Here is a 17,355-nt window from a genome sequence, read left to right as displayed (position 1 = left end):
GGTGAGGGCTTTGAAGAATTTGAATGATTTTAAAGAAGTTTTAAAGACTATGCCAGTGGTTCCCAAACCTAGTCCTGGAGGCACCCTAGCCAGTCAGGTTTTCAGGATATCCACAATGAATATTCATGAGAGAAATTTGCACGCACCACTGCATGCAAATCTCTCATGAATATTCATTGTGGATATCCTGAAAACCTGACTGGCTGGGTGCCTCCAGGACTAGGTTTAGGAACCACTGGATTATGCTGTTTCAGCACGCGTTTAATATTTCTCACTGATATGGACTTTTAAAAATATTTTTACTGCTTTTCTGTGAGGTTCATAGTCTTATATTGTTTTGTTGTTATTTTATATGTATGTTTTTGTACTCTGCTCAGAACTGTAAATTATGCAGACTAGAAATCTTTATAAATAATTTTTTTTTTAAATGCTACTAAGCTTATACAAGCAGTAGTTTAATAAAATAGTTTCCTACCCTTACAGTCTTTAGTAGGTTTCCTTATGAACACTCTGTCCTGACAGAGGTTCCTGATAAATGTTCTTAACAGCTGTACTCTCTCTCTGGACCCCTCCTCCAGAGGAGTGCTGCTCTATAAATCCCTTCTGCTGAGAGAAACCCAGCTACTGGATCTCTGTGTCCTAGGGATCCTCCTTTGGTCCCTGATTTTTCTTTCAACTTTGATTTTGCAACTCTTTCTCCCCTTATCTCTGTGCAGACAGGGTGTTGAGCTGGTTCTCTGTTCCACCTCTCACTTCCTTCCTTGTCTCTCCAGGTGCAGTGGCTTGGACAGCCAAAGTCCCTCTTCCTCCTTAGTAGGTGTATTTCAGTTAGAGGGCCTTTTACTAAGCCGCAGTAGCATTCTTAGCTCGCAGTAGAAATCAGCTGCCAGTAAACACTGAGACGCCCATTATATTCCTATGGGCGTCTCAGCATTTACTGCCAGCTGATTTCTACCGTGGCTTAGTAAAAGATCCCCTTAGGAAGGTAAGAACTAAGCCTCTTCCCTTGCAGCAGGAGAACAGTGATCAGAGAGCAGTACCCAAAGACAAGGTTAACTACCTTACTGGGTTTGCTATTTATACTAGCAGTTTCCCTCCTAAGATTACCCCATTCAAAGAGCTAAGTTTTAAATTTAATATAAATAGTGAATAGTAAGGTTTTCACTTTACTACTACTTAGCATTTCTATAGCGCTGCCAGGGTTACGCAGCGCTGTATAAGTTTAAACATGGGGAAGGACAGTCCCTGCTCAAGAGAGCTTACATGTTAACCTATCTCATCATTAGTCCATTTTATATGACAAAGTACTCAGTGAGTTGTGTAAAACTGATAAAGCAATATTTTCAAAATCTCTGGACATCAAATCTCAAAATTTGTCTTGTCATCGCTCTATCAAACCTCTTATCTTAAAAATCCCCTTAAGATTGACTCTCCTACCCGTGATTGACAATTCTCTGATCTGGAAATTCTGAGAACACCCCAAGGTGAAAAGTTCAGCAGCTATTAATATTGGTAGAACTGTTATGGAGAAATTGAACTGGACTACTAGAGTCTAGCAGGAGTTTAGGGAGAGCTGGAAAGTCACGTACGTTAAGGCAGAACTGGAAAATCAGTCACATAATGAGGAAAAATTTTTCAGTTTCACTCAAAGCAGAAAGCCGAGATCTTCAATGCTGTGAACCATAAATGTGTAATTTTTAATGCTATCTACTGAACCTAAATGTTCTAATAGAGCAGAGGCCTTGAATCTGCATGAAACAGAGCTGATTTACTTGTGTGTTACATGATGCAAGGTTCCAACATTAGGAGTCACCGACCAGGAAAGGAATCCAGGTGTCATCATTGATGTTACGTTGAAACTCTCTGCTCAGTGTGCGGCGGCAGCTAAGAAAGCAAATAGAATGTTAGGTATTATTAGGAAAGGAATGGAAGACAAATATGAGGACGTTATAATGCCTTTGTATCACTCAATGGTGTGACCGCACCTCGAATATTGTGTGCAATTCTGGTCACAACATCTCAAAAAAAGATACAGTGGAATTAGAAAAGGTACAGAGAAGGGCGATGAAAATGATAAAGGGAATGGGATGACTTCCCTATGAGGAAAGGTTAAAGTGGCTAGAGCTCTTAAGCTTGGTGGCTGAGAAAAGATATGATAGGTCTATAAAATGAGTGGAGTGGAATAGGTATTTACTCTTTCCGAAAATACTAAGACTAGCGGGCACGCAATGAAGCTTCAAAGTAAATTAAAAACAAATCTGAGAAAATATTTATTCACTCAATAAGTAATTAAATTCTGTTATTTGTTGCCACAGAATGTAGTAAAACAGTTAGCTTAGCAGGGTTTAAAAGAGGTTTGGATAGCTTCCTAAAAGAAAAGTCCATAAGCCATTATTAAGATGGACTTGGGGAGAATAAAATGTATTGTACTGTTTTGGGATCTTGACAGGTACTTGTAACTGGATTGGCCACTGTTGGAAACAGGATGCCGGGCTTGATGGACCTTTGGTGTGTTCCAGTATGGCAACACTTATGTTCTTATGATGATCTTAAGGTGGCTAAACAAGTAGGAAAAACAGCAAAAGCCAGAAGGATGCTCAGGAGCACACGGAAAGGAATGCCCAGCAGGAAAAAGGAGGTGATGCCTCTGTATGTCCGTGGTCTTTATTCTTAAACCACATTGGGACAGACTTAAAGAACTCAACATGCATACTTTGGGTGGAGAGGGGAGATACAAAAGAGACACTTAAAAATATTGCTGTGGCATTAACCAGCAAAACTGAAAGATTTTGAATAACTCTACCGATGTGACTTATACTCTGCATTCTGTTAATGTGGGAACACTATTTTCTCTGACACATGGTTGATGTTTGCTGAATAAAATATGTATTTTTAAAATATTGCTTGGCATAAATACACAGGAGGCAGGCCTCATTCAATTAAAAGGAAGCTCTGGAACAAAGAGGATAGGACAGTGGTTCCCAAACCTGGTCCTGGAGGCACCCCAGGCAGTCAGGTTTTCAGGATACCCATAATGAATATTCATGAGAGATTGGCATATAGTGGAGGCAGAGAATGCAGATCTCTCTCATGAACATTAATTGTGGGTATCCTGAGAGATTTGCATGTAGTGGAGGCAGTGAATGCAAATCTCTCTCATGAATATTCATTGTGGGTATCCCGAAAACCTGACTGGCTGGGGTGCTTCCAGGACAAGGTTGGGAATCACTGGCATAGGATGAATGTGAAAGAGGACAAACTTATGTAACCTAAAGAAATACTTCTTTATGAAAATGGTGGTGGATGGTTGGAACAGCTTCCCAATGGAGGTGGAGACTAGGACTGTACATGAATTCAATAAAGAATAGGACAAACAGAGAAACATTTCTAAGAAGGGATTGTAGAAAGGCCATATGGACTTCATCTGCCATCATTTTTATGTATTTATGTGTGCCTTCTATGTGTGCTTGTGTGGGAAGGGGAGGGGGAAGTAATGGGGGGGCAGTGGAGCAGTTACAGAAGTCGTTTTGAAGGTAGCAGCAGTTTGGGGTGGTGGGGGCAGTTGCAAAAGATTACTTTTCGGGGTGCAGCAGTGCAGTCAAGCAGTTGTGCGGGGCAGTTCAGGGGGGATGCTGCAGAGCTGCTGAGCGGTAGAGAATGGGGGGGGGTTTGAAAGGAGCGATGTCTTAACTGTGTTTCACTTTAACAATGTCTACATGGAGAAGCTGGAGCTACCTCTCCCATAGAAATGTATTAGACCACTGGAAAGATTATTTCTTTGAAACCCCCAGTCCAATCCAGCCCACTTTGGAACTTAGTATGTATTCACTGGCTTTTCCCCCCATGTCAAGTTTCAGTCCATTTTGGTCTTTATTCAGAAAGTTCTTTTGTCCCAGACAGACATTCTCTATCCCTTGCATCATTTACTCTGTTTTGTATAATTCTTTCCATATTTCTGTTGGGTTGGAAAGAAGATAATTAAAAGCTGAAACAGAGGGGAATAAATAAGAAAACGATTCATAAACTCAAAAAGGTCAGATCATCATTGTTTTGCAGGATAAATACTGCAAGTTTCATGCTGTCGAAACAGGAGACTGTGTATTAAGTATCTGAAGCCAGTCTCCTGCCTGTCTTTTTGCCAATATTTACAAAGCGCAGGGCAAACAGGCTGGTACTGTTTACAATGTCACCCTCACACCTTTCAAAGACTTCCAGAGCCGGGAGAGACACACTGAAAAGGTCAGTATCCAACAGAACTGAAAAGGAAGGGATTGCGGCAAGATGCTAGAAGGTCAGAGACTTCTACAAAATGTGGCAGAGTCCAACAGAAATAAAGGGCCCCACACTGAAGGAGGCCCCAAGCAAACCACAGACTGCCCAGCGACTCCTCTTTTTGGAAATGACATTTCCCCATTTCAGGGCAGAAGAGGTGAAGGAGCTCAGTCCCACACCTCCTCCCTCCCCTCCAGTTACTGTACACAATTCAAATACAATGAATAATATAATTCACACCAGTGCTACAGCTGTGTTGCTCACTGTCCCTAAGATGATGCTTAATGTGAGCAAGTGCAAAGTGATGCATGTGGGAAAGAGGAACCTGAACTATAGCCACGTGATGCAAGGATACACATTAGGAATCACGTCCAGGAAAAAGATCTAGGTGTCATCGTTAATGATATGTTGAAACCCTCTGCTCAGTGTGCAGCGGTGGCTAAGAAAGCAAGTAGAATGTTAGGTATTATTAGGAAAGGAATGGAAAACAAAAATGAGAATGTTATAATGTTTTTGTATCTCTCCATTGTAAACCACATGGAGCTCTTATGAGACCTTGCGAGGTATAAGTACTGATTGTACTGTTGTATTATATTGAGTACTGAATGCAATTCTGGTCAACGCATCTCAAAAAAAAAAAAAAAAAGATATAGGGGCTCTTTTTCAAAGCACCTAGACTTTCAAAGTTCCATACTTCTCATGGATTCAGGAGTCGCATCAAGGGGGCAGAGCATAGTGTGAGATATATTTTTCTCCCCACCCCATTAATGGGGGAGGGGCAAAAAGCGGAAAGGGGTTGATCAAGGGCATGCTTCAGTTCCTTCAACGACCCCATGCTGCAGGTTCAATGAATCATCACCTCCAGCGTCTGGTGTTGGAACCCGGACCACACCCACTAGTGGCGGCTTGGGAGCCATTGGAAGCCACTGCTTTGGCACACAACACCTCTCTCAGTCCGGAAGAGCAGCATCTCCCGCCAAATCTGGCAATGGAAAGATATTCAGGGGTAGCGCTGAAGTGGCCTCAGTGCCGGATGCACTGAGAGCGGACCTAGAACTGGGTTCCCTACAAAGTGCCGGGCCTCCAGAGGGCAGTAGGACTTTCCCCCTTCAAAGGGAAGATCAGGGAGTTTCCAATCTGCAGCACCAGGAGCAAAGATTTTAGTACATAAGTGTTGCCATACTGGGACAGACTGAAGGTTCATCAAGCCCAGCATCCTGTTTCCAACAGTGGCCAACCCAGGTCACAAGTACCTGGCAAGATCCTAAAACAGTACAATACATGCTATGCTGCCCATCCTGGAAACAAGCAGTGAATCTTCCCCAAGTCTATCCTAACGGCCTATGGACTCTTCCATTAGAAACCCCGCTAAGCTAACTGCTTTTACCACATTTTCTGGCAATGAATTCCAGAGTTTAATTACACACTCAGTGAAAAATATTTTCTCCAGTTTGTTTTAAAATTTACTACTTTGTAGCTTCATCGCATGCCCCCTAGTCCTAGTATTTTTGGAAAGAGTAAACTAGCAATTCATATCTACCCGTTTCACTCCACACATTATTTTATTGATCTCTATCATATCTCCCCTCAGCTGTCTTTTCTCCAAGCTGAAGAGCCTCAGCTGCTCTAGCCTTTCCTCATAGGGAAGTCGTCCCATCCCCTTTATCATTTTCGACGTCTTTCTCTGTACCTTTTCTAATTCCATTATATCTTTTTTGAGATGCGGTGACCAGAATTGCACACAGTATTAGAGGTGCGGTCACACCATGGAGCGATACAAAGGTATTATAACGTCCTCACTTTTATTTTCCATTCCTTTCCTAATTATTCCTAACATTCTATTTGCTTTCTTCGTCACTGCCACATACTGAGCAGAGGGTTTCAACGTATCATCAATGATGAAACCAAGATCCCTCTCCTGGTTAGCGACTCCTAATTTGGAACCTTGCATCACATCCTCCAATTTGACGTCAAGTGCGTTCGACATGGTTAAGCATAACATACTGCTAAGACTTCTAGAATACTTCGGAATTGGTGGCAACACTCTCAAGGGTTTTCTAACCACAAGAACTTATCAAGTGAAATCAAAAACAAACATATCATCACTGTGGAAACCAAACTGCGGAGTACCGCAAGGATCACCACTATCACCGATCCTTTTCAACCTCATGATGACACCACTAGCCAAGACCTTATCCACCCAAGGCCTTAACCCATTTATCTACGCTGATGACGTTACATTATATATCCCCTACAAACATGATTTGGCAGAAATCACCAACGAAATCAAGCTCAGCTTAAACATCATGAACTCATGGGCTAATGCATTCCAACTAAAACTCAATACAGAAAAAACACACTCATCTCATCCCAATACAATACATACAAACCCACAAACATTAACACCCCAGGATACACCCTCCGTATCTCAGACAGCCTGAAAATTCTCGGAGTAACAATCAACCGTAACCTCTCACTAGAGACCCAAGCGAAATCCACCATAAAGAAAATGTTTTTCTCAATGTGGAAACTCAAACGCGTGAAATCATTTTTCCCCGAGGGAAATATTTCGTAACCTGATACAATCAATGGTACTAAGCCACGCAGACTACTGTAATGGAATCTATGCGGGATGCAAAGATCAAATCATAAAAAAACTTCAGACCGCCCAAAACACAGCAGCCAGGCTTATATTTGGAAAAATACGTTTTGACAGAGCCAAACCACTCCGAGAAAAACTGCATTGGCTACCAATCAAAGAACATATCACCTTCAAAATCTGCACGACTGTTCATAAAATTGTTTCCAGTGAGGCACCTAGATACATGACAACAGACCTGTTCAAAAGAGCATACCCCACAGACACAACATAAAAAATACATGGACACCTGTGACACGATGTAACCAAAGAACGTAATGGATATTACCTGACTCCTCCTCCCTCCCTCCCTCCCTAAATTCCCCCCAATTGTACTTACCATATATGTACCTTATCTACCACAATATCACCTTGTATTCATTCACACCATGCATTTGTTCAGACCGGAATCAGCTAACGCCATTAACAGTAATATGTAAGCCACATTGAGCCTGCAAAAATGTGGGAAAATGTGGGATACAAATGCAACAAATAAATAAAATAAAATAAATACATGCATCACTTTAAACATCATCTATCATTTGGATGCCCAGTCTTCCAATCTCATAAGGTCCTCTTGTAACTTTTCACAATCCTCTTGTGATTTAATAACTTTGAATAAAAAGACATAGTGGAATTAGAAATGGAGGAGGTCGTGTCGTTCCAGTTTTCCTTTACTTTACAGCATCCTGCTGAGATATCCGACATCGATTTGAACTGCGATAGAAGAGCTAGGTAAATGGTAAACTTTTAGGTTCACAATTCTCTATTCAGGTTACACAAAAGCGAGAGATTTAACTTGTCAGAAAAGTCTATCAACAGAAATTCGATTTAATGAAAAATGGATATGCAGAAAACAGGTTCCCAAGTAGAATCTGTTTCTCAGCAGAATTCTGCCTTGATTAAAGATAATTTTCTCTTGCTCAAGATTGAGAACATTGAAAATGTTTGTAGACGAAAAAATGTGTGTTTTATAAAACTTTCCCAGGGTCCCCAAGGTTTCCTAGAGAGAAACATTAAAGAAATATTTTCTTGAAATTTTGAAGCCTCCGGAAAGTGAACATCCATCTACAGTAAAGGTTTATTATATACTAGAAAAGCCAAAGTCTTCTCCAGGAGTTTCTCCAGATTCTTTGAATTCAGTTATGGAAATGGAGGATATGGGACCAACTACTTTTCTTGAGATTTCTATAGAGCAGCAAGCAGTTTCTTCTACTGTAGTAGTTACCTTGAGTTTAGAGATGGATAGAGATAAAATTCTGAGCTATTCAGTTACTTCTGACAAAATGGTTTAGGGATGGGCGGATCAGTGTTCATTTTGTCTTTGACATACTTAGAGGGACGTAGGTTGAGTGTGCATAGTGGGGGAGTTGTTCCTCAAGGTTCGGCCATCAGCATTATTATTTAATAACTACATGTCTTCTTGGGGGATGTTTTTCGAAGATTGGGCATTGGCTATCATATATATCTTTTCCCTAATTCCTCTTGAGGTGTTGTTCTTGATGCCCAATTACAGTTGTACATAGACGAGATAAAGTCTGGATATGTCAGCATGGTTTGTTGCTTAATGTAGGAAAGTTTGAGGTGATGATTGTTGGGAAAATAATGCAGGAGTGTTGCCCACTTTTTTTTAACCTTCAAGGGGTTAAATTACCTGTACAGTATCATATGAAGTTATTAGATGTTTTATTAGCTTAATCGGCTATCAATGAAAGATCAGGTAACAAATGTCATTCAGACTTGTTTTTCTCAGTTTCAACTGTTGTTCAGACTTAAACCAATGCCAACGCCCTATGATTTCATAGGATTATCCAGAGTATGGTGCTATCATTATTGGACTACTGCAATGCTCTTTTATCGTGGACTGGCAAAGACCAGGGTTAGGGCATTACTGTTAGTTCAAAACGCTGCTGCTAGGTTGGTATCAGGTGTAACTCGGGAACACATATTACTCCAATTTTGACACACACACACAAAAAAAAAGGAGGCAGCAATTTCTCTGGTGGAGGAGTAGCTTAATGGTTACTGCAGCAGCCTGAGAATCAGAGGAACCAGGTTCAATTCCCATTGCAGCTCCTTGTGACTTTGGGCAAGTCACTTAATCCTCCATTGCCCCAGGTACAAAATAAGTACCTGTATCTAATATATAAAGTGCTTTGATTATAATCACAAAAAAAGTGGAATAGTAAATACTTCCCTTTCCCTCTTATTACACCCTAGGATTCTGCAAATAGGAGGTACTTTTTTGTTGAAAGATCCTAATTAAATATCATGAAAACATGTACGTTTTTTATGTTCCCACACCGCTGTTTTTTTTTTGCAGATGTCTGTAGTTACTTCTACGTCAGGTTAAGGCGTCTCCCCTTCTATAATTGCTCCAGGTAACGTTAGCCAGGTATAGAGCTGCTATAGAATTGTATTTGCTGTACTCCAATCTAGACTATCTACTAGTTCTTGTTGAATGGTTCACTATTGTTCCTGTTTACCATTGCTCTGTCCCCCTAATATTTGTGGGCTATGTTGTAAGATTGTGGAAGATGAATATATGTTTGCTGTTGATTTCTTTGACTATAATATCACTGTTTTTCACTTTCTTAAGACCACACCAATTAGAAAAGGTACAAAGATGGGCGACAAAAATGATAAAGGGGATGGGACAGCTTCCCTATGAGCAAAGGCTAAAATGACTAGGGTTCTTCAGCTTAGAGAAGAAGACTGAGAGGAAATATGACAGAGGCCTATAAAATATTGAGTGGAATAGGTAGAGGTGAATCACTTGTTTACGCTTTCCAACAATACTAGGACTAGGGGAGCATACAATTAAGCTACTAAATAGTAAATTAAAAACAAACTAAAGAAAATATTTCTGCACTCAATGTGTAATTAAACTCTGGAATGTGTTGCCAGAGAATGTGGTAAATGCAGTTAGCTTAGCATGGTTTAAAAATGTTTGGCTACTTGCCTAAAATAAAGGTCCATAAACCATTATTAAGATGGACTTCGGAAAATCCACTGCTTCTAGGCGCCCGGTAAAAGAGGCTTGGGTAGGCTAAGCCTCCCCTGCTGCAGCAGGATGGATCAGCTGTGGAGTCCCGCTGATCTGGGGGGTTTAAATTGTTGATTTACCTCCATCCTCACAGCAGGAGCTGCAGTGAAAACCTTGTGTAACCAGTTGTAGAAATTGGTTTATGGTTTAATTTGTTTACCTTACTGCTGGGAGAGCAGGGGGGGTTGGTTGGAGGTGTCCTGGGTTGCCAGGGAGATATTTAACGAGGATGACTTCCTGACCTGCACATGAGCAGTTCATACCAAAGAGACTTGCACTGACACCTGACGACAGATAGCAGCAGATCGGATACTGGGCCAGCATGATCAGAAAAAGTCACCAGACAACAAAGGTAGAAAAGATAATTTTATTTTCATTATAGTGTTTGGAATATGTCCACATTGAGAATCAGGTGCTCAACATTAAAAGTTTATATTTATTTACTTATTTATGGCATTTTATCCCACATTAAACATGAATTAGGGTGTTTTGTGGCTCTACATGAGAATTGTGATGATATGATCCCTTGTTTCATATTGTTGACGGTCTGCATTTTCCTTATGGGTGGTATATTGGTGTATTAGGTTCTGCCCAGTGTAATATTTATGGTACAGTAAGGTTCTGAGTGTGTTTTTGCACAAACTTGTGCATAGTGTTTTGCAGTTGAGCGATTGTGGTTAGAATATGCTTTGAGCAACCACTTTATTCTTTGACATATGATACATATCTAATATCTAAATTTAATAAAAGGTATTGTGACTTTTATTTTTATTTATTTTTTTTCTGTGTGTTATCAGACAATTGTGGATTTAAGCTCCACCCCTGGCCCCACCCCTAACCCTGCCCCCTTTAGCCTTCCCAAACAGTTGGGCCACCGACCGCCTATGATTTTGTTCTGGGATCTTGCCAGGAACTTGTGGCCTGGATAGGCCATTGTTGGAAACAGGGTACTGGGACTACTACTACTACTATTTAGCATTTTTATGGGGCTACAAGGCGTACGCAGCGCTGCACAAACATAGAAGAAAGACAGTCCCTGCTCAAAGAGCTTACAATCTAATAGACAAAAAATAAAGTAAGCAAATCAAATCAATTAATGTGTACAGGAAGGAGGAGAGGAGGGTAGGTAGAGGCGAGTGGAGTGGACTAATGGACCTTCACTGTCCCGGTATGGCAACACTTATGTTCTTATGAGTTTACAAGTATACTGGGTGTGGAGGGAATTTATGGTTGCCAAAAGCATAGGTGTAGCTCGTCTTCCTAATCTGAGAGAGATACAGACAGTAAAGAAGTCCTGGGACCAATTCAGCATTAGAACCCACAACATTTGGTGAAAGGGGAGCTCCCCCATGCCCAACCCAAACCACATCTATATCTAGCAGTCTATGAATAAAATACCTCTTTTTACCTCTTCCTTGTTTGGGTAAATTTCCACATCCATCTTTGTATTTCAGATGCCTAATACCTACTTAAGCTGTACTAGTTAAGTGGCGCCGTCCGGGAAGCCTTTGCTTACCTTGGCCTTAGTCCTAGAAGCTGCTGATGTGGAAAACCGCTTCTCCCGGTCACCCTGACACCAGACACCCTGCGAGGCAAAGGAGGTCAGCTTTTAGCACGAAGCTAGAAGATACCTGCTGTAGGAATCTGAAATGATCAATCCTCTCCAAGATCATGCAAACTGTGATCACGGTGCCAAGAACTCGCAGTTAAGCCCAAGGGCAAGTGTTCATGTGGGAACAAGAGCAGACAAAAGATAGAAACCTTAATCCACAGCTGCAGAAGCAGAGCACCTGCAAAACTCAAACTCCAAACCTGCAAGAGCTCATCAGCTACTGTTCCCTTGCCTTCCCGCTAGCATCCTACCTTCCAAGGATCCGCCCCACCCCCAGGTATTCAGCTGCAGCCAATCACAGGCCGCAGGTCATTTCCACCCTGCGCTCATTGGACCCGCTTTGTATTCTTTGCCCGCCCCTGCCTTATTTCCATTCTCATCCCCGGGAGATGGGGATGGGACATAGATGAAAAAACCCTCTTGCTGGTGGTTGATAAGTGCTTTTGAACATTCTTAACAGAACCGGGCCATGGGTAGAAACTTCGAGAATACACAATATCCTCAAGGATATTTTTATGTGACCTATCGCGCGCTCTGCGGTTTAAATCCATCGGAAGTTAGACACTACGTTTCCCAACAGGCAACGCTCTGGCTTCGCAGCGTCCTGGCGCCACATAGTATGCCGGGAAACGTAGTTTCGTGTAAGAAGGGCGCGCTAGCGGGCAGTTGTTTTGTTACTTAGCGAATGTTTTGTCTTTTCTGCAGGGAAAAGAAGTTTGCTAGACATGCGCGGAGCCCCTGAGCGTAACTACTGCATGGATACTTTGTTTTGTGCAAGGAGGTCCATTAAACCTCCTTGGTTTTGTGTGTTCCATTAGCGCCTCAGTAAAGGGAAGTGACGTCAGGAGAGCACATTTGAAGTTGTAGTTTTCCTGCTGGACGTGCCCCCACGTGGTGGTACGCGTGCGAGACCAGCGCGGTTGCTACAGTACTCATGGCGGGGCTGGAGCTCTTGTCGGATCAGGGTTACCGGCTGGATGGGAGGAAGGCGGTCGAGCTGCGCAAGATCCAAGCCCGCATGGGCGTGTTCGCGCAGGCTGACGGCTCGGCCTACATCGAGCAGGGGAATACCAAGGCATTGGCGGTAGTGTACGGGCCGCACGAGGTGAGATGCATCGTTGCTCAAGGGGACAGTGTTGGGAGGCCGGGTTTCCCTCTTATTTCCGTGTTCAGGGCACACAGGAGGCTCGTAGTTAAACTGAGAAGTTACAGCTAGATCCAGTCCTTGGCTTACCCCATTACATGCAGGGATTTGTACCCTTTCATTTCTTAGGGAATCCAATGGGGAAATCGGGACCATACGTCCCTTCATGCAGTGGAGTAAGCCCAGGTCGGACTGAATGAAATTTAAAGAAATGGAGGTCCCTCTTCATCACTCTCCTCTCCCCCACAGTGTAAGAACCAGAAGGGGTTATAGGAACCCCTGATCTCTCTGCATGTCTTCGATGCAGTAAGCATTATTACAACGCTGCGCTAAGCTTCAGTGCACAGTCTTCTAATGTGAGCATTGGAAACACTTTTACTTCCAGTGCAGTAAACAAACAGCACGCAAATCATGGTGATTAAAAAAAAATGTGCTGACATGAAAAACAGTGCACAACATCATGCAGCCTTTTGCTCAGAGTAAAATGCCTCCCCCTCCTCTCTCTGCAAGAGCAGATATTTTTTCACATACTGACAGGAAAGGAGGCATTATTTAAATGTAAAAAAAACAAACAAACCCCTCCTCATCCCCTACCCCTGTTTTTTCAGATTTTCCCTGGTGTCCCAGTGGGTCTTAAGCATCCTTGACCCTCCCATCCCAAAACTAATCCTTGCTGGTTCAAATTGACTTCCTACCACCACCCCACCCCTAAAGCACAAGGGTTCACTCGGTGCTGCCTCTGTTGTCAGCATCTTCCAAAATACTGTCACGACTCTGGGTCAGTTTACCAAATAAAGCTCCCAAAGACTGACCTCCCTAGAGCTCTGGAAGCAGTAGTGAATGGGCATGACCTCTCCCGTCAGGGTTTAGTAGTGGGATGGGGTCCACTTGAACCACCAGGATTATATTTTGGAGAGGGGGGGGGTGGTGAACCCCATTTAATCCACCAGGGATTTATTTTTTGGAGGGTAGGGAGAGGACGTTTGGTTATCTCAGGTGAAGTTCCACACTTCACCTCAAGTGATCCTTTTGCCAGCTCTGAGCTGGTGTAAAGATTCAGCACAAGAGAAAGTGTATAAAACTGTGCCAGTTTTTAGTGCAGATTTTTACAATAGGAGCAATTTCTTAATCAGCAGTTCACATATATTTGTGTACCCTTTAGTACACTGATTTTCCTATACTAATGTTTTTTTAATGCATCAGGAGAAGGTTAGCATTGTAAAATTGAGAGTAAACCACTGTATTAGAGAGTCCATGTGTGAGCTGCCAGAAGCTGCGGGTTTCTGTAGCCCACCTCTTATGTGTATGGTTTTGAATGTCACAGTTGAACAAGTAGTGGCACGGTACCTCCTGGTTCATTGTTTCATGTGTTGTTCCTGGATTTTTCCCAGATTCGGGGCTCACGCAGTAAAGCTCTGCATGACCGGGCAGTGGTGAACTGCCAGTATAGCATGGCTACCTTCAGCACAGGTGAGAGGAAACGCCGCCCACATGGAGACCGCAAGTCCAGCGAGATGACCCTTCACCTGAAGCAGACCTTTGAGGCGGCCATCCTCACCCAGCTATATCCTCGCTCCCAGATTGACATCTATGTGCAGGTGGGCAGGGTCCGGGACTAGCATGGGCCTAGAGTACAGCGCTGCATACATCTAGTAGCACTATAGAAATGATTAAAAGTAGTAGGCCCCTGTTCAGCCAGGGGGGACGGTGGCATGTTTTGGGAGTGCTGTGCTTCCTACCTGCATCTGTTTCCTCCTATGTGGGCTGAAGTCTGCCAAGGGCCCATATTCTTATGGGTTCAACTGGCACTGTGCATTCGTGGTTCAATCTGAAGCTGATAGAGGAGGCAGTAGAGGTTGGTAAGACACATTATATTCCTTTTGCGGTAAGGAGAGGGAGAGGGTGGAGAAAATGGTAAATGTATGTCAGGCTGGTTTTTAGCACATGTTGAGTCTCGGATTTTAGACTGAATAACTATGAATTTAAGAGCATAGAGCAGATGCCATTTGGTGAACCACATATGGTAATGTATAGGGGAATAGTATCCAAAACCTCTTCACAGCATTTTGAGCTGTTGTGGTCTTTACTCTGAAATTAGTAGAGCACATGGACTATCACTGGGCCTAGCAGAAGAATCCCAAGTGCTATCTAATTAAGCTGGAAGTTCTTCGCTGTGGGAGTCTCCTGGTAAGAGAAACAGGTTAAACCTCTCTTTTTATCCCTCACAGATCCTCCAGGCAGACGGTGGGAACTACTGTGCGTGTGTGAACGCTGCCACACTGGCCATCATGGACGCTGGCATCCCCATGAGGGACTACGTGTGTGCCTGTTCTACAGGCTTCATTGAGGACACCCCTCTGGTGGACCTGTGCTACGTGGAAGAGGCAGCTGGGGGCCCCCAGCTGGCCCTGGCCCTGCTGCCCAAGTCTGAGCAGATAGCGTTGCTAGAGATGAACTCGCGCCTCCATGAGGACCACCTAGAGAAAGTCTTGGATGCCGCCAGTAAGGCTTGCCGAGATGTGTATGCTGTGCTGGACCGGGTGGTGAGGGACCATGTGCAGGAGGTGTGCACACTGTTGGGAGAGTGAGCTGTGTCAGAGTTCTGCAGCTCTCTTTGTAACAAAGGGTTCCAGGAAGCTCCAAGTCCCTGCAAATAGGCTGAGCCTAGCTGGTCTTTAACTCATAGCATCTGTGGACAACTCGAAAACTGCAGTAGGGGTGAAAGAAACCAGCCAGGTTCACCCTGTCTCTGATGACTTGGAGCCGTCTGGTTACTGTGCCCTCCATACAAGCACTGATGCTCTAAAAGCAGACGTGGTGCGTAGCCCCAACTAACTAATCATCCTTCTCCCTTTTAAAGGGTTGGTCTCCCAAAATAAAGCGAGGAAACTTCAAGGCGCAAAATGACTAGAATCAGAAAAGTTCCAGTGGAGGGAGGCTGAGGTGAGGTATTTAAAACTAAGTTAAAGTTCTGGCTTGTTATGAGAGGTCCAGAGGTCACAAGGTAGGTTTCTGTCTTCTGGGGATCCAGAGCGTGAAAATCATTGGACTGGATGATTTGCAAACTGGCAGATTACAGAGAATCAAAGGTCAGAAAACAAGCTGGAAGTGAGATGGGCCAGTGGAGCACTGGGTGCCCTTCCTCCCCCCAAAGGATGGGAGTAACTGAAAAGCTTATTAGGAAGATGGAATTAAGCCAGTGAAAAAGTGTCGCTTTTAGCTGTAACTTTATTCCTCTGCCTCTAAGTGGACCAATCAGCTGCCATCATAAATTGTTCAAGGCCAGCAGGAAAAGTGTACAAATCGACAGGAGAGAGGGAGATTCAGTGTGAGCTACAGGGAGGTTCTGGAAAAAAAGAAGGGTGGAAGCACCTCGGAGCAGAAAAACAGACAGTGTCTGCAAGGGCTGGGGGGGGGGGGGGGGGGGGGTCAGTGTTCAGCCAGGGCTATGAGGACACTTTGGCCTGCTCTAGCTGCATGGATTTTTGTAGCATTCCTCTGAATAGGTTTATTTTAAGTTAACTGGTTTTTCCTGCCTCTCTCTTTAGCTGCAAAATTGAGGGAGGGGTGGGTCTTGGTCTTATAAGATTACCAAGTGGTTCCAGCCCCTTGGAAATAGACTGTCCTGGTTTTCCCTTCAAACCCATTATTAGAAATGCTATATGCCCCTTATGAAAAGTGGACCTTCACAGCCCTCACACACTGGGTTCAGCCAGGATCTGATAGTGTCTGAGCAGGTTTAGAAAGGAGAGCTGGGGCCATATGTCCTGACTCCCACCTTTCCTAAAGAGCTGCTCACGGGAAGGGTAAATTGTGGGTAAATTAAAATTCCATTGCTTTAGAGTAATATTTTTGTGGAATGTGTTAGTCTTGATACTGGGCTGTTTGGGCATCATAGTTCACTGCTATTACCATCTGTGATGCCCACAGCTGCTCATGTGTGCATTTGGCTATTTCCATGCTAGTTGTTTTGTAACTCCTTGCTCCCATCTCTTTGTGATACTTGAAGAAAAACTTCTAGATATTTCTCTCTGTAAATAAATGTGACAGAAGTCTGTGTCTTTCAATTTTGTTTTTATATGCAGTTTCATAAAATATTCACATTGCCCATATTAAATGTTGCCACCTTGAAAGTTTAAGTAGGACTCAGAAGGCAGAGCTTTTTTCAGGTTAACAGGGAGGTGGCAGCGAGTACAGGTGTTAGAAGTGGGATTCTGAAACATCCCTGTGTGTCTCACTTGGGTTTATCTGTGCAACAGGGTGCTGAGTTTAGATTTTAGTGGCACTGAGACCCACCCCTTCCTTAAAGTAGAGGGGCTCAAACTTTGGCCAGAGGGTTGTTTAAGTGGAGGGTGCTCTGTCAGCAATAGGCATCTTTCAGAGCACCAGTTGATAGGTGAGAGGATGGTATCCCTGGAAGTAGAATGTGCTAGAAGAGAGGCTTACATCCTGGCCTGAAGCGATAACATCACTTTCATAGGTTTCTAGTCTGGTTATCTTTTCCTTCTGCAAGTCAACAAAAGTGATGCCACCATTGTAGGTCAGGGCACTCAAATTTCCCTGGACCAAAAGGACACCTGCAGGCTGCTATTTGCCTACCTCAGCCATTGAGTAGGGATAGGTAGGTATCGATGAGAGAAGAA

The 17,355-nt window shown here is 43.3% G+C and overlaps 2 protein-coding genes across 2 annotated transcripts in view; one reads left to right on the top strand and one right to left on the bottom strand.

The window, feature by feature from the left end:
• OPLAH (5-oxoprolinase, ATP-hydrolysing) overlaps positions 1–11,776 on the bottom strand; it is a 161,582-nt gene extending 149,806 nt beyond the window's left edge. Inside the window, exons 1-2 of the mRNA XM_030220113.1 lie at positions 11,718–11,776; positions 11,473–11,541 (exon numbers count right to left, since the gene is read on the bottom strand). The gene's annotated coding sequence lies outside the window, so the exon portion shown is untranslated. The remainder of the gene's footprint in view (positions 1–11,472; positions 11,542–11,717) is intronic.
• Positions 11,777–12,359: 583 nt separating this feature from the next.
• EXOSC4 (exosome component 4) lies at positions 12,360–16,779 on the top strand. Its single transcript, XM_030220100.1, has 3 exons — positions 12,360–12,673; positions 14,104–14,310; positions 14,941–16,779. The coding sequence occupies exons 1-3, from the start codon at positions 12,503–12,505 to the stop codon at positions 15,298–15,300; spliced, it is 738 nt and encodes a 245-aa protein (XP_030075960.1). The 5' UTR covers positions 12,360–12,502; the 3' UTR covers positions 15,301–16,779.
• Positions 16,780–17,355: the final 576 nt, after the last annotated feature.

Source organism: Microcaecilia unicolor, chromosome 1 (genome assembly GCF_901765095.1).
Source record: "Microcaecilia unicolor chromosome 1, aMicUni1.1, whole genome shotgun sequence".
Taxonomy (NCBI): Eukaryota; Metazoa; Chordata; class Amphibia; order Gymnophiona; family Siphonopidae; genus Microcaecilia; species Microcaecilia unicolor.
The sequence above is the reverse complement of the archived record's forward strand: the minus strand, read 5'-3'. Positions and strand labels throughout refer to the sequence as shown.